The 22,346-nt window shown below is 36.6% G+C and overlaps 1 protein-coding gene across 2 annotated transcripts in view; it reads right to left on the reverse strand.

The window, feature by feature from the left end:
• Positions 1-3,978: 3,978 nt before the first annotated feature.
• Positions 3,979-22,346, reverse strand: part of UFL1 (UFM1 specific ligase 1) — a 30,416-nt gene continuing 12,048 nt past the window's right edge. For both annotated transcript variants that reach the window (XM_084799672.1, XM_084799673.1), the window contains exons 8-19: positions 21,345-21,491; positions 19,977-20,152; positions 17,909-18,088; positions 15,792-15,912; positions 11,674-11,796; positions 9,543-9,660; positions 8,117-8,280; positions 7,900-8,030; positions 6,042-6,122; positions 5,692-5,777; positions 5,074-5,254; positions 3,979-4,432 (exon numbers count right to left, since the gene is read on the reverse strand). In XM_084799672.1, coding sequence (XP_084655798.1) covers positions 4,214-4,432; positions 5,074-5,254; positions 5,692-5,777; positions 6,042-6,122; positions 7,900-8,030; positions 8,117-8,280; positions 9,543-9,660; positions 11,674-11,796; positions 15,792-15,912; positions 17,909-18,088; positions 19,977-20,152; positions 21,345-21,491 — 1,727 coding nt within the window. In that variant the 3' untranslated portion in view covers positions 3,979-4,213. The remainder of the gene's footprint in view (positions 4,433-5,073; positions 5,255-5,691; positions 5,778-6,041; positions 6,123-7,899; positions 8,031-8,116; positions 8,281-9,542; positions 9,661-11,673; positions 11,797-15,791; positions 15,913-17,908; positions 18,089-19,976; positions 20,153-21,344; positions 21,492-22,346) is intronic.

Below are 22,346 nucleotides of genomic sequence, written 5' to 3' on the forward strand. Positions count from 1 at the left end.
GTGTTCCTTATTAAGCTGCTTTACAATTCCAGCTATGACCAGCACATCTTTAGTGTCATCTGACATGGCTCTACTAGGCTGCAGGGGTGTACCCCGTGACCTGCTGGAATCTCTGTGGTTTTCAGCCATTGCAGTCCTGAATGAAGTGTCTTAATATTATTTCTATACTCTCTCAGAGCATGGCACTGGCACCATCATCTTAAATCTTCGGTTCTCTCACTGAATCTCTGCCAGCCTCCTTTTACTGCTTCTGTTGGTTCTCCTTTATTCAATGCCGTATCTTAGGCATGTCACTTTCTTTTCATTCTAGACAACATAACCACATAAATTGCTTTACCAACCACAAGCACTTGCCTCTGCTTCAGTGTGCTTCCCTTCCAGCCTTCCTTTGTATCACTACAGAGCAGTGTTTACTTTAAAATGTCTTATTGAATTATAAAAATGTATGCTGCCTAAACTCTGGAAAACACAATTTAAAATTACTTGTATTCTAAGGAACAAGCATAACCTAAATAAATACACTTTTCTCTAGAATTCCGTATGTTGCCTATGTTGTTGCAGAGTGGAGAGTGGTGAATTATGACTGGACAGAGAGGGAGTAGGCTATCAGGGTGGTAGAGTGAGGCGGAGGACATGTAGCAGGCAGCTATGATTATCCACACTCTCCTATCTCCCTAGGCTTTTCCTTAAAACACTGAGGCCTTCTGAGTCAATAAAACATTATCTTCAAAGTAGCTGTGAATAATGGCTGTGATAAAATTTATAATGAAATGGTGTTCCTTTCCTTACAGCCCACTGCTTGTTTCTATCAACAAAAGTTCTATCACACACATTTTTTTTTTAACCCAAGAATCACAGGGACTTGATTTAGGTAGAATGGGAAAGAGGGGAAAATCTACCACATTAAGTTCATTTACATTTATTTAATATTACACAAACAACTGCGCTTTCCTGTTTATTTTGTCGGAGACATCTACCATGTAGCTAAGGATGGCTCTGATCTTGTAATCTGAGATTACAGGTAAGCATTACCATGCTTAAACATATACATTTGCTTTACCAAATTTACATTATGCCACCGATTGCTTATTCAACCTTGACATCTAACAGAGTTAAGGCCTAAAGGCTCAGAAGGTAAACAATTTGACAGTGTGATTTTACTTTGTCCGACTGAAGCACGGAAGATGAACTTTTGGTCTTTTTGGCTGGATGAGGCAGATAAAGGATTTCTCTCTTGTGCACTAGACTCTGATCATAGGAAATGTACAGAAACTTAATTCATACTTAAAACTAAATGTTACTCTTTTTATGTGTGGTGCAGCTTTTCTCTGAAAGCCTGTAAGTCATGATTCTTATTGAATGTATAAGACTCTATCTATTTTCTCACCTATTAACTGTCCATAAAAGTAGATCAATCTGTGTAACCCTTCTAAGACTATTTAAGTGATCATGTAAAATTGTCATTCATTAAAAAAAATCACATTAATAAGAGCAATTCAAAATGTATGTGGAAAATATAGATCTCAGAGTTTCCTATGTGTGTTTTTATCTAATCTCTCATGTACATTGAGCCAAAGGATTCACAGAATTTAGTGAAAGAAAACAAACCTTCTGCTCCACTCTCCTTTCATCCAATTTGTCAAAATAATTTTTGATAGAAGAAAAACAACAATAACAAAACATTTGGGCCTGAGGTTGATGACATTTTGACAAAAGCAATGATTGTTCCTTGTCTCTGTAGCTCACTGCAGTATCTCACTCAGTATCTGAGGAAAGCACGTCTCTAAAATGTCCAAAGGGGCCATACAGAGATTTAGATACTATTTATTCGTGTTCTATAACATTATATTTTTGCTCAAAGCAGTCAGAATTTATCTTCTAGGTCAGTGGTTCTCAACCTTCCTAAAGATCAGACTCTTTAATATAATTCCTCATGTTGTAGTGACTCCTAACCATAACATTATTTCATTGCTACCTTATAACGATAATTTTGCTACTGTTATGAATCAAAATGTAAATATGTGTTTTCTGATGGCCTTAGTTGACCCCCGTGAAAGGGGTTGAGAAAGGTTGAGATCCACTATTCTAGGTGATCAAGAAGGGGGTTCCTTTGACTATAATGGTTGGTAGATGGAACACACCAGAACATGAAAACTGGAGCATAGTTTCCCATATCTCTATTACAGTAGCAAGAGTTAATAGCTATGAGAACACTGCTATACATGTGCTGAAACCTGACTGACACATGATTTAGTAAGATGAACGGCAAGCTTTCAAGCAACAAAAGACACCAGGAAGAGATTCTTTTTGTAATAAAAAATATCACCTTTAACAATCAGAATAATTAAAAATATAAGCATTATATAGACTGCATTTAATTACTTTCAGTACAGCATATAAAATTTAATAGGCTAGACAACTTTATTTTAAATAACATTCTTAACTTAGTCCATTAAGTCAGAAGTTACGTCTTTACAGACAAAAATCAGCTATTAAGTACTTTATTTACTAAGGAAAAATAACTGTTTGGACAAATGAAAAAAACACAAGTAAGATTAACACAGCTTCACATTTTCCTACTTTATTTTTACAAATAAGTTAAGATGAACTTATGTGATCATCTCTTGTAGTTATTTTAATGGTAGAGTATGTAACAGATATGGATTATTTTGGTATTTTCTGAAATATAATCATGTTATTAAACAAAAATTGAATAAGCTGTGTATTAATCTGGAAGCTGAATAAAAAATAAAATTATTTTGGGATTCACAGAGAATTTATCACTTTTCTTCCTTTGCTTATATGAAAACATGTAATAAAATTAGCCATGTGAAATCATTTATATTATATTCTTTTATGTGTATGGGTATTTGGCCTGCATGTATACTTATATATCCTGTGTATGCTTGGTGCCTGCAGAGGCCAGAAAGCACTGGATTTCCTGGGACTATAGTTAGAAAGCATCCACGTGGTGCTGGAAATAAAAAAGGCCAGTGTCCTACACATGAAGTCACATCTCTAGCCCCTAACGTTTTCTTTGAGGTTTTATCACCAACTTTAGCAAAATGATTAGTTAGTAATTAATTACTTCCATGCAATTTTAACACCTTGTCATTTCAGAAAAGAGGTAGTCTTATCTTTGTATTTAAACATTTAAAATATAAAAATTTCAACAGTGTATAAGGCATTATATAAAATAGTAGTCTTTAAACATTTGGGTTTAAATTTTATTACATTCAGGATAACTAAACTTTTGACACTAGGATGCTGCTTAGGGCTTACTTGGTTTAAATTATTGTTCCAAAGAATTGTTTTAGTAAGTCTAATGTAATAATCACAGAAAGCAAGGAACTTTTAAAAATGTCTATTTTTGGAGTAAAAGTTCTACATGGTTTAAACACATCTACAGATTCTGTGTTCATTTGAACAACCTAACTACCTGTTATACAGATTCCAACACAGAACTAAGTGTTACTGCAGCCACTAACATCCGACAAACAAACTTAGAAGTCTAAACTGGGCCAGTCAAAGCAGCATCTCTGGTCTTTCAGCCACCCCACTATACAAAGTACCTTGCACTGTCTTGCAGTGCACCTCAGGTCTTCCCTCACTGCGCCCTGTGGCTTGCTTTAGGAGAACACAGCAGTGCATGCGTCTTCAGGGTTCTCACTTGCTAAACCACTCTGAGGCCTCTGCAGGCACTCATGCAGAAGGCCTTCTATCTGTCAAAACCAAGAGCTAGCGCTTAGTAATACAAAATATATTGGAAAGTTTCTACCTTTAAAGCATTCTCTATCAATTTAAAAGTAAAACTGATTCATTTTTTATTTCAGACATTAAAGCATTTTTTTCATTTAAAAAATATACCATATAAATTAAATAGCAAACAAATTCTTTCCTAGAGATGAAAATTATTCTATTTTATTTTTCATTTTAACATCTAGAAGAACATTAAAGCATATGTTTTAGAGTCAGAACTCTTTCAAAAACTTTTATTACATGAAAAATTATACATAGGATTATGTGAAAAGAAAATGTTTCACGGAGAACTCAACTTGTAGAAATTCTCAAAAGATCTGCATCTAATACGACACCAATATTTTATTTGAATTGTGTGGGGAGGGTTGATGGGAGAGTGCTTGCTGACTGATTTTGTGATCATTTATCTATCTTGGGAAAAATCTCACTATGTAGTAAAAGTAAACTAGGGGCATTACTCCTCTGTCACAGATGATTTCCTGGACTTCAGAACAAGGTCCTTGATGGATAAAGACAGTTCTTGCAGCTCTTTCCGAGCGGCATTGGTGACATCATGTTGCTCCTTGTCTAAAGCGTCACTTGCTGGATCCTCTCCCTGCCCGCTCTTCTTATTGTGACTGAGTAACTGCTTCACAACCAAACCTTGATATTTCACCAATAGAGAATGTTGATCCTGTGAAGAGAAAGAAGAAAGTGACCAAGAACATTTGATTTTCTGTGAACAGAGAAAGTACAATTTGTTTGAATAGTATAAAACTGAAGGGCATTATCTTCACTAAACAAAGGCCGTGTTAATGGAAGCCTGAATTTGGCAAGCAAGATCTGTGTTCTCAGAGTGCAGATGGGGAGAAATAAACCCTGTACAGACTATGTTACGGGAAGCTGATTTATCTAGGTTCTATTACCAAAACCACAGAACAAGAGGGGCTAAAGAAGCCACACTGCTTTCAGCGAGGGCTTGGGCTCCTTAGATAACCTGGACAACACAGCTGAAGTGGTCTTAGGAGGCTAAAACTGAACTAGGGAAACTGAGACAGAAGTTAAGACATTCTTGTGTCTTTCATGAAAACTTAACTTCTAAAACCAGAGGATTTTCTACCATGGATCTTACAGAATGTTGAAAGATTCTTGAACTACCCTCAGTTTAAAAAAAAAACAAAAATCAAGCCCCAACTCACTGCCCACATTCCTGGATGAAGCAGATAGATGCTAATGGCTTCTCTGTCTCTCTGACTGGGTGTTCGCAATGATTCATAGCCCAAATATTCCAAGTTTAAAAGTTTGAAAAATTTCCAATGTGTTAAAATGTGATACCTCTGGGATTTTGTTTTGAAGAAAAGCAATGATCTGTGGGACACATCTTCCAGGTGCATGCAGCATGCTATGGGTTGAGAACTGAAATAACAGGACTGACGTGAGGTGCAAAATAAGAGCAGGGTCTTCTGTGACCTTCAGCTGTTCAGCCAGTGCCTGCCGATGCTGGAAGAGTATTTGCCTGCAAAACCCAGATCATGGAAATACATAATTAACAAGGACTCATCATTTAGAGATTTTCCCTTTAGCCTTCATTTTTCATCTTCTCTAGTACAATGATTCAATTTCCCAGCACTTTAAGGAGTTCTTTAAATATGGGCTACGGGTATACATACTATTTTAACTTTAGTTTGCATAGGTGGATTAACATTACAGACAAAGCTATATAGCAAGGACACTCAACATATACTTTCACTCTTACGTTGCTGGGATCTAACAAGATATGACTTAAATAAGGCTTCCTGTATGGAAGGTTCCAGGATGAGTCCTCTGTAGGCTCAGGAGGTGAGGAGACTGAAGGAGGACTACAGCTCTCTATAAAAGCCTCAGTCAGTCATACTCAAATCTCAGCTATGAAGGAGCTCATGTTAGGAGTAGCAACAACAGAATCAATGTTACCTTTCCCTTTTTTTGTCTCCCTTTTTCACCATGATGTCACAAGCTTCAGTTGCAGAATCCAGGCAGGAAAGGAAGTCTTCTATGCTCTGAAGACATGTAATTCCATAGTTTACTTTTATAGACATGTAACACCGTTTTGTAATTTTAAACCCCAAACAGAAATTTTTAACAGGGCATTTGGTAAAAATGTTTAAGTGTTCCCATTTTTTTCCTCCCTTCACCTTCCCAAAAGGTACCTATATACAGAGTACTAACTAGTTGTAGATTTAGGTTATGCATATTCTGATTGGAATGTATCCAAGGAATTTATACATAAATTTCTAACTGGTCACCAGTTAGCACTGACTTACTTTTTCATTCAGAGAGTTGTGGAGTTTTGAAAGAGCTACTTTGGTTTCTTCTGTCAATTTACTTAAAATTTTTTTTCTTATCTGTAAGGGAAAACATTATTTTGACATTGTGTTTTTGATATATACTGGATATAAGATCAAACAGAAAAAATTCCCATATATTTAGTACTAGAATGGAATGCTAAATGTAGTACATTTTGTGTTTTGAATGTTAGGTCTCAAACAGGAATAAAAATGTTAAAGTTATACAGAACCACAGAGCTGGTGAAACATTAGAAAAAAGCTTCTATGAAGCTCTCATCTTCAGAGCCTCTAGTGACATTAGAAAACTACAGAGTGCCTAGCCATAAGGGAATAAAAAACATGGGTAAACTTGCTCTCTGCATTTTCTTTTCAGTATCACCTGAAAGGGTGTTGCATAGACACATGGCTCTCACACAGAAAGGCTGCCTGTAGGAAAGGCAGTGGGTGTTGTTCTGTGGCGAGGCTGCAGGCTTGTGTAATACACCGTTTAAGGAAGATTTCATCATCTTTTGCAGATGTGAATACTGTGAATTTTGGGGTATTATAGACCAGACAGATCAATCCCTCTAATACACTTCAGGAGGAAGGACCTGAGAGGTATACTGTATCTGTGAAGACACATGCTTCTCAGAGCCACCTTGTTCCATCTCACACCAATACTTCATTCTTTCTAAGGCCACTGAGCAAGACTGCCAATATTATATTGTTAGAGTGGAAGCTAGTAAAGAGACAGGAGACATGGAACATTCCAGAGTGTTGGGACTGATGCTCAGAATGAAAGAGGAGGAATCCAGTATCTTCCAAGTAGTTGTAGGGGTAAATAACTGCACTTCTGTCTGGGGTTGAAGGATGCTCTTGATTATGTAAGAGAGTTACCTAAAATTAAAACACATCGCATGCCTGTAATCCCAGCACTCAGGAGGCAGGGGCAGGTGGATTGCTGTGAGTTCGAGGCCAGCCTGGTCTACAAAGTGAGTCCAGGACAGCCAAGGCTAACACAGAGAGACCTCGTCTCGAAAAACCAAAAAAAAAAAAAAAAAACCCAAAAACAAAAAAAAACCAAAAAAAAAAAAAAAAAAAACCAAAAAAAAAAAAAAAACCCAAAAACAAAAACAAAACAAAGAAACAAACAAAAAACCCACAAAACCACACCAAGAAACATCATGCCGCTTCTGTGCCAACAAATCACAGTAACAGAAGCTGCGGGCACTACATGGATGTAGTTTTACCACATTCAAAGCTGGTTGTAAATGCAGTCAGTCACAGGAAGATGTTCTCATTGTTCCTGAATCTTCAACCATAAGATGGTCCCAGAAGGATGAGAACAAAGAGGTGGAGGAGTGGCCATAGCACCCCAGGAACAGACTAAACCCTCCCACAGGTAGGTAGCTGAGCCACGGCTCCACCTCACAGGGCAAGGGCAGAAGTGACGGCCTTAGGATCCAGTTTAGCATCACAGTTTTAAACAAAGGAATTTGAATTTGTCTCAATATTTAAGAGGCATACTGCCATCAAAAGAAAACGACTCTATGCAGAAAGCTGGACTAACTATTATAAGGGAGTTATAAATCAATAGGAAAGAGGGTACGATTGACAGAAACAATTAGTAAAAGTCTTATTATGAAGTATTTAATCCTCTTTACTATAAATACTTTGGTCATGCTATCAATCCTTGTGAAATTATATAAGCATCGTATGACTACTTTAATTCTTTAGTAATTTGTCCATATAAGGACTCTTATTTTATTTTCCCTTTAAACTCTTTCAAATGAGAGAAAATAAAAATGTGCTCAGACTCAAATTATATCAAGCAGCAGGCAAATAACTAACATACTTCACTTGTGATGGCTGCAGGGTCCTCTACCGCCATCATTAAATCTGAGGCTAGGAAGTTGAACATGAGGTTAGTAATATCAGTACACACTGTCTTCAGCAAGTGCTTCGTAAGAGCGGTCTGTGTGTCATCTGGAAGAGAGGGACACTTACTAAGATTACTAAGATTCCTTGTACAAATGTAAGAGTCAGTAAAGAAAAGACACTGTAAAACATACCCGCAAAATACTTCATCCCCTTTTCAAATAATCTGATATTATTGTATAGGTTTGAAACCTCTTCTTGTAAGTCCTTGATTGTACGTTTTCTGCCAGTTCCGGTAGCAGAAGTTGAAGTCATGAACACTGAACGTACCACCTCAAGATACATTTTATTAAGAGGTCTGTGAGAAGATAAATATAGGTAATTAAAATGTATTATGTTTATGTAGATAAAATAATTACTTGTAGTAAAATAACACTTCAAAAAACCTCCATCATTCTAGCAAATAAAATAAATTTGAAGCAAGGTTCTGTAAAGAATTTGTTTACAGGCCTAGGAAAAGTTTTTAAATCTTTCACAGTTTTGAGGTATTCAAAGTAATTGCAGAAAGGATGACAAGAATGATAGTAACAAGCTCTCCATGAATCAGAGCTCTCAATTAATTTGGAAAACAGCAGAATACAAATTTGATTCTCATTCTCAGGAATTACAACAGAAAAGCTCTCAATTTCCAAAGTGCTATTTAGATGATGTATGAAGGGCTGGAGAGATGGCTCAGCAGTAACAAGCACTGGTTGCTCTTCCAGAAGTACTGCGTTCAATTCCCAGCACCCACATGGTAGCTCACAACCACCCATAATGAGATCTGATAACCTCTTCTGGTGTGCATGAAGATAGAGCACTCATATACATAAAATAAATAAATATTTACAAAAAAGATGTGTTGAAAAACACCTATATGTTCTACAACAGATTACTTTAAAAAAAACAATGGCGCATAGCTAGTAGTATCTATTGTCTCTTTTTACAGGCTATGGCTCTTAATATATTTATGTATAAAATTTACTTATTAAAAAATCTCACTACAAAAGCTCTACTCCAAGATAATAAAATTAGATTCTCTCAGCTCTTGGATTATCTCTATAGACTTATGTGCTGAGTCTCACTTGAGGGATCACCAGATATGGTACTAGTGGTTAAGTTATGTAAAATTTCCTGCATTGTTGCATGTAAACTTAGCACAGCTTACTCACAAGGTAGAAGTTTCTATACTTATTGTTTTTGAGGTCAATTTTACCCCCTCCAGATACTAAAAGTAACCACTGTTTACTTTTTGTCAAATCAAAATTGAAAGATGTCTTTCTCTTTTTAGATGTTCTTTTTTAATGCTATGTAAAGGACCAGTTGGTGCTTAGTCCCAACCAAGCCCTAAGCCTGCATGCTGTTCAGGAAACACTGCAGAGGTTCTCAGTTTCTACAGCCCATACTGTCAAAAGCACTTACTAAGGCTTGAGTCAAACTGTCCCAGAAGGAAAATAAATTTGGAATTTTACCTTTAAATTAAATTCAAAGGGTTGAAGAAAAAAGCCTAAAATCTGTTTTGAAGATCTTAGTGAAAATTACACTGTGTCAAAAATGGGAAGAGATATAATTTATACTTGCTTTATTAAGTATTCTGCAAGTTCCGAAATAAATTCCTCAGGGGCATCTTGCACATGTTTCCTTAAGCAATCTTCAATTTCATCCTGGAGCATGAATGTGATGTCCGGCTTCTTCTTTCCTGTAACATCAGCAATGGGAAAACGAGCTCACCCAATAGCAAAGGCCAGGCAGGTAACATGCACCTCATCAGACAGCAACACATTTTTATGTCAACAAAGCTGCTACTTCCAAATACAAATATCTAATAAAATTAAAATTTAAAACATCATATAGTATATGACCATGTTTTACCTTTCCTTTAAAATGACTGTTCTCTATGAGACAGTCACAAGACAAGGAGAATGCTTTCCTCCCATCTAACTTGGGAAATGCAAGTAGCTAGATATTGGACCAGTCAAGTAGGCGATCGAGATTATCTTTCAGAAAAGTGTCATTTCTCCTCATTGGACAAAGGACTGAGCAGAATTTCCTTCTTCACAAAAGTGAGTACTTCAAATCAACCTTTGAATTTATACAAGAGCTTCAGAAAGTGATAAGACTAAGTTAAAGTTCCCTTTTTTGAAAGGTACAAATGATACAAATGAAAAAGAGAAGCCCTTATCATTTATTTTTGCTTTCCCAAAGACAATTCTATACTAATGAACAATGTAATTAGTATGCAGCTACTATAATGAAAACGTTAATTGTGGGAATGGAATATTTAACTACTCACTTGAAAAGTATTGGTAGCAAAAAAAAGCAAACCGTATTTCCATTATAAATGATAAAGCTATATCTTTTATACAACTAATTAATTTTTAGATAAATCAGATTATTTACTCTACAGATGTGAAACCTTAGCAATAATGTAAAATGGCATAAAAATCAATTTTAAGTTTTAATGAGAATCTAAACAGTTGAAATCACAACTTCAAGGTACACAACCCAAAGTTTCATTCTGTTCAGAGATCTGCTCTCCAAACCTGATGTTCATACTAAACAGTCTTTCCTTGTTTGCATCCCGGAAGCCTTTTACAGGTTCTTAAATTACATTTCATCCAGTAATATTTCATACTGACTTGATTTTGTATTTTAGTTGAGAACCTAATTTCACCCTCCATTTCAGAGATTACAACATAACCCTTTTCAAAGCACTGAAATTACTTTTAAGGTAGAATGGTTTTACTACTGTTATAGTACCTCAATAATCTATGCACAAAAGAATGTCACATGCCTCATTTCTCTAAGATTGCAGGTATTACAGAATAACTTTTAAAAGATTCTTCTTTATTCTTGTCCCTACTACATCTTGGGAATTGATAAACACACAAAATGAAAAATAGCACACACGTAAAGCTGTATCAATACTGTTTAAAGCACGGATAAACAGAGTAAACAGTTTCTGTTGGAGAGATTTTCTTTTAATTAACATATTTTCTGCACATAACCAATAGTAGCTACTTCAGTCTTTCTTAGAATATTTTAAAGGAATGCCTAAGCACTGTAATTCTGCAATAGTAGCGTATTTGTGGCATTACTCATTTGTATTTTTTTAAAATTGTTGTTGGGGATAAGGAAGGGGTAGTTGTATGTTTTATGACCTTTTCTTAAAAACAACAACAAAAAATGTAATTGTATTTTGAAAAGCAAAATATCATGTCTCTTGCTGAGTTAACCCTGGAAAACATTAAGAAGTCTAGAAACTAAAGGATGTAAGAGGCAGTTAATTAATTCATCTTAGATGTAAGTAGCCACGTGTTGTCAAAGTTCAAACAAGCATATGATTCTCTGCATCAGTTTTCAACATCTACTCACATTTCAATGTTTTTCCAAAGGTTGTTTCAAGGTGAAGAGGAAGTGGGAGAACCAAGGTCACTGTGCTCACAGACAGCCCTAGGGGCACTAGGAATGTGAACACGGAGGGGAGGGTTGTCTTTTCAAAGGAAAAGATGTAGAAGGAAGGGAGTGGAGGTGGCTTACTGGCTGAGGTGATTACTGGCCTATCTGGAGACAGGTTTATACTTTATATTATTAATTTGTGAAATTTGTAGTAACTGAAAATACAAAACAATACATCCCATATAAACACATCAATAATTATAAGCATAAGAAAAATTTTAAATAAATAAATAGTGAAATAAAAGCTACACACCAGCATGAGATGACTGAGACTCATCATCACTGTCATCATCTCTTCTTCCCTTCTTCTTAACTTTTTTAATTTTGTATTCTCTGGCATTGCCTCCTCCTCCTCCTCTCACACTTCCAGAACCCTCTGGTGGAAACACATTAGGTAGTATTATTAACAAATTTTGGGCAATGATGATAGTATATTGTTATATTGAACTACATAACAGAAAAATAAGAAGCAAACTAAAGAATCATTAAATTTTTTTTAAGATAAGTTGTCATATAACAATGATAGATTCTATCACAAAAATAGAAATCTCATATACCCAGAAGATGCTCCACCACACAAGAACATTTGCTCAACCATGTTCATAGCAGCCTTACTCATAATAGCCAGAACCTGGAAACAGCCTAAATGTTCCTCAGTAAAAGAATGGATGAAGAAACTGTGGTACATTTACACTATGGAACACTACTCAGCTATTAAAAACAAGGAAATCCTGAAATTTGTGGATAAATGGATTGAATTATAAATGATCATAATGAGTGAGTTAACCCAGAAGCAGGAAGAGTCAAATGGTATATACTCGCTTATATCTGGACACTAGCTCAAGGAGCATGTCCCATGAAAATCTTCACTTACCAGGAAACTGGGACAGTGGGGAGGACATCCTATTGGGACTCTAGGTGAGAGAAGCATGGGAGAATGTGGAAATAGAAGGATCCAGAGGGTCCTAGAAACCTACAAGTAGAACACTATGATAGGCAGATTTGGGCCCAGGGGTCCCGCTCAAACTATGACACCAGCCAAGGACAATACGTGTAGTAAACTTCAAACCCCTACCCAGATCTAGCCAATGGACAGGACATTCTTCACAGCTGAGTGGAGAGTGGGGTCTGACTTTCACACGAACTCTAGTGCCCCATATTTGACCATGTCCCCTACATAGGGAGAGCTGGTGGCACTCAGAGGAAGGATAGCAGGCTACCAAGAAGAGACTTGATACCCTATGAGCATATATAGGTGGAGGAGGTCCCCCTCAGTCACAGTCATAGGGGAGGGGAGGGAGGGAGGGATGAATGGGAGGATACAAGGGATAGGATAACAATTGAGATATAATATGAATAAATTAATAAAATATATTTTTAAAAAAGATGTTTGTGGACCCCCCGGAGGTGTTGCCCATATAAGAGTTTCTTTCAGGAATGCAGAGAAAAATAAACACTCAAAACAAAACAAACAAAAACAAAAATAGAAATATCTTAAACTTCAGCAATTCCCTGAGTTTGTTTTAACTGTAATCTACTCAGTGCTTCTTTTTTTCTATAGCTTACTGATATTTTTTTAGGCAAATCCATTCCTTCATCTCTTCTTTCTCTTTAAAAAATAATTAGAAGTATTTTAATATTATGACTATGAGTGTTTTGCCTGTATGTGCTTGTGTATTACATGTATGCAGTACCCACTGAGGCCAGAGAGGTTGTCAGATCCTCTGGAACTGCAGTTATAGATGGCTGATAGCTGACATGTGCGTGCTGCTACTTGAACCAAGGTCCTCTGGAAGAGCAGCCAGTGCTCTTAACCCCCGAGCTAACTTTGCTTATCCCCTGAAAGAAATATCCTTTCATTTATTCATGTCAGTTATTACAGCATTATTTTATACTCATTACTATGACATTTCAGAAGGTTTTGACTTCTTGGCTAAAAGACTGATTACTACCCATATTTGGAGGAGTCTGACTCACCCACCACTCACGTAAATTATAAATTTGTAGGATGAAATGATCAAAAAATAACATATACTTGATAAATATCAGTGCCTATTAAATCAGTAACAAAAACAAACATCATCAATTAGTTTACTAACTAATCAATTATCGACCAATTATTTTCAATCAATTACTTACTAAAGAGTTAAACACAAATCATGAGAAACTCAAGTACTGTGCCTGAGAGTAAAGACATATTACTGAGGGAGGCCTCTGTCATTAGATGTCTACATTTAGGATCTTGTCTATAAAATAGAATATCCATCTTATGATGAGTTATAAGCATTAAATAGTTTTATGATAATGATTATTTACTGAGTAAAATAAAGTTATTTCTATAAACTAAATATATTTTTCTAGCAGAATTCCCTTAGATTTCATTATATTTTAGAATTTATTTTCCTTAAGTTTATAATGACAGAAATATATAATCTCATGCCTAAAGTGAAATGTATCTTTAATATTTAGTAGCAAGTATTTTATGGGAGACATTTGGATCAGACATGACTGAATGAATGCACTATAATTAATTACGACCGCACAACTGCAGTCACTGACAACAAAGTACTAGACGACCCATAACTTTAAGAAATATCAAGTATACTGACTTACAGCATCAACCAGCGCTTGTGTATTTCTAAATAGTACTCTGAGTAAGGTGATAGAATAAGTGTATGTATGAGGATTAGGAGTCACCGAGGTAACTTACTGTGGCTTTTCTGCAAGAATGGAGAGAATATTAAAAATATTTCAAGAGTCTTGAAAAAAAAAGTTTTATAAGAGGAAAATTCTTAACTAATGAAGTCAGAAGGAATTTTCATAGCAAAAATTATATTTCAAGCATACATGCTTGATGTTTATTAAATATGAATATTTTTAGCACTGGCACAGCACTAGCAATTCGTTTCTACTATTAAAAGTGGGGAAACACATGTGCTTCTCAAGCATAGGTTCCTGAATAAAAGTACTCCCAAGATCTGTTGCTACTGAGTGTACATTTAAAAGAGGTTAAGATATAATGTTAGCAGGGAGATTTGCTTGGTTAGAGCACTTTAACTTATGCCAAGTGGTTCTTTAGATACTAGGGATACAACCATGGGCATTGTTCCCAACAATGTAACACACCAGTCAGTATGTCACCCCAGACTGGAAGGACAATACAAGCACAATCACTACTGTGAGGAGTTAGGAAGCTACCCCAGGAAGGGACATTTGGAGTCAACTCGAAATGAAAGAAGAACTCAGTTACTAGAAGTTTGGAAGAAGCAATAAAGTTAGTGCAGAGGCCTTGGAGTGACAGTAACTTGGCAGATCTGAGACTATAGACGGAAAGATAGGAGACACGGATAGTCACAAAAAGGGCTTTGTGTCTTTTCATGAGTACATACAGACTCAGAGTACACTGCGTCATTTACATTTTAATAATTAAAATTTAATGTAGTAGGGACTGAAGAGATGGCACAGTGCTTAAGAATACTGCCTGTTTGATTCCCAGCACCCACATGGCAGCTCACAACTGTCTGTTACTCCACTTCCTGGGGACCCTGATACCCTCTTCTGGCCTCCTCAGGCACCAGGCATATACATCCACATATGTAAAACCAAAAAAAAAAAAAAGAAAATAGGTTTTTTTTTTTTACTATATCCTTTATTATAGGTTATGTAGAACTGTTTGTATTTCTTTGTTAGATTGTCTTCTTGTTCTGTTGATTTTTACATGCTCTATTGATTGTAAAAGATGAAAAATGATGTTAAAAAAAAAAAAAGTACTTAAGCCAGGCGGTGGTGGCGCACGCCTTTAATCCCAGGGAGAGGCAGGTAGATCACTGTGAGTTCAAGGCAAGCCTGGTCTACAAAGTGAGTCTAGGACAGCCAAGGCTACACAGAGAAACCCTGTCTTGAAAAACCAACCAACCAACCAAACAAAAATACTTAAAATTTAACTTAGTAGCAAGATTTGGTTCAAATTAACAGTTAAAATAAAAAATTAATCAATTAAATAAAAAGCCGTCCAAATGGCCTTAGTACAAAGTTCATGCAAAAAGGTAAAAATTTTCTCAGCAGCACTTGCTAAAGAGGCACCATTCCCACTGGCCACCCAACATATGTCTTCAGCCCCTTTATCGGCATTCTGATGGCTGAAACTACATGGGCTGATCTCCATTCCATATGCAGAACTGTGCATCTAGGTTTATGCCTGCACAGTTTAGTCAGGAATTGTTGCAGCTCTAGCACTGCTCTTTTACTGCAGGGTTCTTGGTTTTGCTTTTCCAGAAGGGGGGCTATCTGGTATGCAAGTATAGCAATGCACTACTAACATGTACTCACAAACAACTCATCTTTGAGTCTTAGTTATTAATGATTTATTACCTGTTGCCTTCTTCCTGCGTTCATCTTTTTTATCCTTTTTATTTGTATTAACACTTTCTAGAACAGAAATTTGTTTCAGATCTTCTTCAGTGATTAAATGCACAGGATTATTTTTCATTTCCTGAAATAAAACATGCTTTTTTGGTAGGCAATATATGTAACATTCCAAATAGCAGAGAAGTTGCTTATTTACTTACAAATCCTAATTATACTTGTTAGGTTTCATGGCTATGATGATAAAATTCTGAGACTGTTTTTCTTCAAAAACCATCACCTTCATCTGCTGGGTTTTTCCCCTTCAGTACCTATCCCTGTTAGCCACAGCAGCAAGGTGACTAAGGACCACCTGACTGTAGCAACAGATGGAGATCTCCAGCAGTTTTACCAAGATTAAGAAAAACCCCTTGTTCCTTTCTCCTTTTTTTTGAGACTTTTGAGTACAATGGCACGTGGATACTTAAAATGACCAAGAAGGCACAGAAACTGCTATCACTCTAATGATTATGAACTGCAAATCAATTCAAATAAATTGATTTTCCTACGAATTAGTTTTTGATGATCCTATTATTTAAATTTTATGTTAACAATCAAGAACAATGAACTATTTCCAGCCTAGAAATCACACATTTATGAGAAATAGTTTTTAATATCTAAATTAGGCAACAAGAATTTTTTTTTGTCTAATTAGATTAAAAACTGTCTAATTAAAACTTAGACAAAAGAATGTTTTCACAGTAAAAATACTATCATTTTCTTTTTGGTTTCCTAAGAAAAATTCTTAATAAAAACTCAGTTTTTTTGTTTTTTTGTTAAACAAAGAGTTCAAAGAAAGAAAAGTAATGAACACTTTTTAAATAACTGATACACAACACACACACACACACACACACACACACACACACACACACACACACACACACACTTCTATTCTTGTATTTATACATATCCTTTCCAGAGTAACATTTTTTCCTTTGAAGATAAGCAGCATGGAGGTATACTTGTCCGAAACAGAATAAACATATTAAACTTAACGTTTACTAATGTCACACCTGTGTATTTTTTATTCTTGCCTGCCTAATTGACAGTTGAAGAAAACTATCTCATACTCACACTAGTAAAGTTTAAGAGAGTTTAACTAAACACAAATGCTTTGCACAGTTGATAGGTTAGCATGAATTCAATCACAGTGTATTAAGACATAGGGCTTGTTTTATCTGAGAACAGGCTTTATTTATACAAACATGATGGTTTTAACTACAGCCATGAACTGGAGTGCTGTAAAGACAGACCTGGCAAGAACTCTGTTCATAATACTTTTAGACAGAAGTTAAAAACTAAAAACTTAAAACACAGTGCAGAGCAGGGCTGCCCCTGTGGAGGACTCAGGCTTGCTTCCAGCGCCCATATGGCGGCTCACAGCTGCGTAACTTAAAACTTCAGGGATCCAATAGCCCCTGCTGACCTCCGAGGGAACCAAATACACATGCACAACACATGTATGGACACACATGGATAAATAAAAACATATTTTAAAAATCATGTTTTGATTGTTTAAGACAGGTTCTTACTGTACAGTCCTGAGCTGATCCCGAGCCTAAATAGACTCACACTAGTGTTCCTGGGCCTTAGCTCCTGATGGCTGGAATTATAGGAATGTACCAGCATGCTTGAAAATCTTGTAAACTTCGATAATAACATTTCTTTTCTCGGTAAATGACCCTGTTTATTCTAACCATGTAAAATTAATGAGGCTTCGAGAGATTTAGTGTGCTTTCAACTAAAAATATGCTCACTGCTTTTCTTTCTTTGATCTCTCTTATCACAACTTGATTTACGTATAGGTAACACTGCTACATATTTCAATGCCTTAACAGTGGCTCAAATCCTTTCACAACTTCTTTGAAACTATGTCATTTTGTTGATAAGATTTTAATTTGTAACATTAGTTCTCTAACTTATAACAGGTTCTAATGAAGATAAAGAAAAGGAATAATAAAACCAAAAAATGATAGTCCTTGTGGTCAGACTGACTGTGGCATTTCCAAAAAGATATCCGATGATCCTAATGAGAAAGAAAATACTATTAAGATTAGCAAGTGGAAGAAAAACTGGAATACCTTTTCAGCTTTTTGGTGCATCCTTTCGCTAAACAGTTCTGTACAGTCACTTATAAATTTTTCGCTGACCACAACTGTGTCACTGAAGATTAGAGCTGAAGCTTGCTTGCTGAATGCCCTCATCACCTGCTGAAGCAGCATAGCAGCATCTTCAACTGACAAAGAACTGGGAAGCAGAGGCTAGAATTACAAGCAAAATAAAAATGAGAGGAATGCAGGAAAATACCTTTATCTTTTTCACAGGTATAGCATGCATATATGTGTATAGATATATTCATTAGTGTAATTTCCCTCAAGTGGCCTTATTTAAGGCAGTGGGTTTCAGAAATAATTATGAGCATAACTTCCCAATCTATTTTTCTGGTTCTATCAGCACTTGGAGCTCTAGAATCAGATGCCATTTTTTTTTAAATCCAATATCCCTACTTGCGTGTACTATAGGAATAGCAAGTTGGGACAACTATGACCAGAACCTCCAAGACCCCTCTGTGCTTCTCTCTTATAAACCCACAAACAATTCACCAGTAAATCCTAATAACTTTACCCTACAAAGCTTCCTTTCGGCTCTGTCATCGGAATTATTATTTTGAACTACTATTTTATATCTCTCTCCCTATGAACTGCTTGTCCTAAGAGAAGACACTACCATATTTGTAGCATATAGAACAGTGCCTACTAGTAAGTTTCACACTGATACAATATAGGCTAGACCAGACCAAAAGAAAAGTAAATAAATGCAGGTTTATTAGGCGCTGGTCCCAGTGAACGGGAGTGGGGAAGTCCTGTGCACAGGCTAAGGCAGGGAGGATTTATAGACCTTAGGTAAGGAATGATGACACGGTGGCCGGGTGCTGGGACTGTGCCTGAGTATGGTCAGAAGCTGGGCACCTGGGCAGGCACTTGGGTGGAAAGGTCATGTGGAACTGAGCTTTTGGTGCCATTCTTTTGTTTGGAGTTTTTCAGTGCTGGTGGGGTTGGAGAGAGAGAGAGAGAGAGCAATAGAGAGGGGTACTGGGGCTTCCTGGACCATGCAGGGGCGAGGTGGAGGCTCCTACCGAACACCTACCACACAGAAACTACCTAAAACCTGCTATATGGATAAAGATGCCTTAAACATATTGGTATCCACTGCAGGAGTCTTCCTACCTTATAAAAACTTCTGTTTTGATTAAAAAGGACAGATTGGCCTCCTTTTCCCACACTTACACATCTTTTTGGAATATTAAAGGGCAGGTGAAGCTTGAATAATGAAGAAAGCACTATCAGTGCTAAAGCAGTTTATGTAACACATTAGCAGAGATTACTGGAGAAGGGATAAGCAAATGGGCCAGGATGGCTGAGGCCAGGGCAGTTGTACAAGCTTGGGTAAGACATTGTAGGGGTTACTTTCAATTGCTAACTTTGACACACTGACACAATGTGGAACACCTGGGAAGGGAGTCTCACTGAGGAGCGGTCTAGATCAGGCTGGCCTGTGGGCATGGCTATGGAGGACTACCTTGATTGTGTTAATTAGTAAGGGAGACTCAGCCTAAATGTTAGCAGCACCATTCCCTGGGTTTGGGTCCTGGATTGGATAAAACGAAAAAAAGGTAATAAAGCACCAGGAAGCATGTACACAACTAGTTTGTTCTCTGCCCTAGATTATGGATGCACTACGATCACCAAGTTCCCATAATGATAGATGGGCAACTTGGAATTCTGAGATAAATCAACCTTGCTCACCCTGAAGTTGGTTTTATCAGGATAACTGTCACAGCTACTGGAAAGGAAAGTCATTTATGGATCTATAAAATATCCTTAACTTCACTAACAGGACTGATATGGTTACTATAATATTTTCTTGTTTGTTTTTGAGATTTAGAGAATTCTGATTTGGATTATGTACTCTGAAAACATCACCGTAAGCCAAAAAACAATAAAGATTCTGTTGTAACAATGCCCGCTAGATATTTACCTCCAGTGGCAAGATTATCTTTACATGGCCTGTTTCTACAATGGGCACATCTTAGTAAAACATCACTCATCATTGGCTTAAACAAAAATAAGAGAAAAAGGTAAAACGTACAGAAATATCAACCCATGTGCCCGAGCTGATGGCTTCCTCTACTGATGCTTCCACCTGGTCCACGAGTGCTTGACCAACACAGGCTGCCTTCAAAAACAAGAGCTGTGTGTTCTTATACCTTTTCTTTATATAGTTCACAGCATCTGGGATTCCAAGTCTGGATAAAGCATCAAATTCTAGACATACACAAAAAAGTTGAATAGAACTATCAGTCGCTCACATGTTCCAGAAGCCTCATAAACATTTACGTTGCATACAAGCCCATTCTTTGACTGTGAATGTAACGTATTCCATTATTTTCTGAGGAATAAAACACAAGAAACACAGTGTAACTTGCTACCTGAGATGTCTATTATTAAAGATCTCTGTAGGAGACCTGCTTCAAGTGCTCCCTGAACACAAGTTGTGGGACCCCTAGTCCAACTGAAGGGCCAAAGGAAAACAAGACACAGAGCAATATGATGAAAAATAGCAGTAAAGGAAATAGAGATGGTTCAAATTAAAAAATCAAAACTGTAATCTGTTTTGCTTAATTTAGGGGTGAACTTTATTTTTCAAAATGTATCATGATACAATAGGGCATAGCCAGCCCCTACAATAGACGATTTATCATAACAGACTCGGAATTACGGATGGTATAGGTATCGAAGGCATTGCAGTTATTAAGAAAACTAATAAGAAAGTTCTAACCTAAGTCTGTGGTTGAAGAAGTAAAATGCAAATCATCAGAGATCTAGTGACCATAAGCAAAGCCCTGTATCTGAGTGTGTTCAAACCAAACCGTTCTTCACAGACTATTAAGACTATGCCCTTTTATGCAGCTTCATCAGGGCTGTATTCCACAGATGAAGTGGCCACTGCTTTAAATCCATCAGTCTACTTCTTCACTGAAATCATGGCAGAACCTTGGAAATACAGGCTAGAATAGTATTAATGCTTCTGAGTAGTAAATACCTGATAAAGTAAGCATAGCAAAGCTGAGAGTCAATAAATAATTCCAAGGTAAAGTAACTGAGAAGGGGTATCTTAATAAAACAATAAGCACACCATGTTAAACAAATGATAATTGCTTTTGGGGATAAAAAGTTAAAATTTATATCACCTTTGCGTATATTGAAAGTTAGTAACTGTCAATATCACCTTTGGGCATTTTAAAATTTCAGTATTTCAGTAATAATGGAATTAACTTCAGTTCCTAAGTCCCACAGAATTTAAAGAAAGTGACAACTTTTGCAGTCAAAGGGAACCATGGCATTCTATCTAGTCACCCACAGAAAAACACATGTGGAGTATGCAGTATAATACTTTCTAATATTATTTCAGTATTAGGAGGAAATTTTAATTTTACAGAAAGGAAACCATAGTTACCTAGATAGCCATTCTGCCTGAAGAAGGCATCCACCCAGGCACTCTGTGTCCTGGAATAGATGTCAGGGACAAACACGGCTTTATCCTGTCGTCCGCCAACCACAGTGCCTCGTAAGCGTCCAGTGCTAACGAGTTCCTCAAGCACAGCTTAAAGCAAATACACACAACAGACACATCAGGACAGGGGCACATCTTTAAGCTCAAATACTTTTCAGTCAGACTTCCTAAACTTTATGGCTTTAAAAGATAATTTAAAATTTAAACACCATGCACAAAATTACAGTTTAAACAAACAAACAAAAATCCCTGATATTTATGAGACTACTCAGATTGTAATTCAGGGAAAATTTAGAAACCAGTGTAACTCAAGCCAGACAATATGTACACATTGAGGTATTTTGAATAAAGCTCAACACTCTGGCCATGAAACCAGAAATAGAGACCATGGGAGAGGACGGAGCATCATAAGAGAGTGGGAAGGAAGAGGGGTAATGGAGTCCATGTGACATAAAGCAAGAGGGAGAGAACTTTCTGGGGGAGACAGGGGACCAGTGAGACAGATTAGTGGAAATGGATGTGAAAGACAACTAAGAACAAAATATGACACATATCCATAATGAAGCCCATTGCTTTGTATGCTAATTAAAACTTAATAAAAAATCAGCATCCCATCATTTATTTTATAACTTGATGTAAAGCAGGTGATCAAATAGGTTAAGAACAGTTACTATTTAATCACTAGGATTATATTCAGTTTTCTAATATTTAGAAGAGCCAAAGCACTAGGTCATGTTAGAATCAGCAATGTGAAGTAAAGCCACTGACCACTTCCCATTGCTACTACATTTCTGTATGACACGAAGCAGCATGCCAACCATTCGTAACGCTGAAGGAAACGCCACAGCTTAGAGGATGGGTTCTGTGGCCCTAGTGCTCAAGGACAAACCTCAACTCTACCATCTACTTACTATAAAATATGGGACAAATAATTTCTCTCATACC

The sequence above is a fragment of the Acomys minous genome (assembly GCF_964271855.1).
Source record: "Acomys minous genome assembly, chromosome: 1".
Taxonomy (NCBI): domain Eukaryota; kingdom Metazoa; phylum Chordata; class Mammalia; order Rodentia; family Muridae; genus Acomys; species Acomys minous.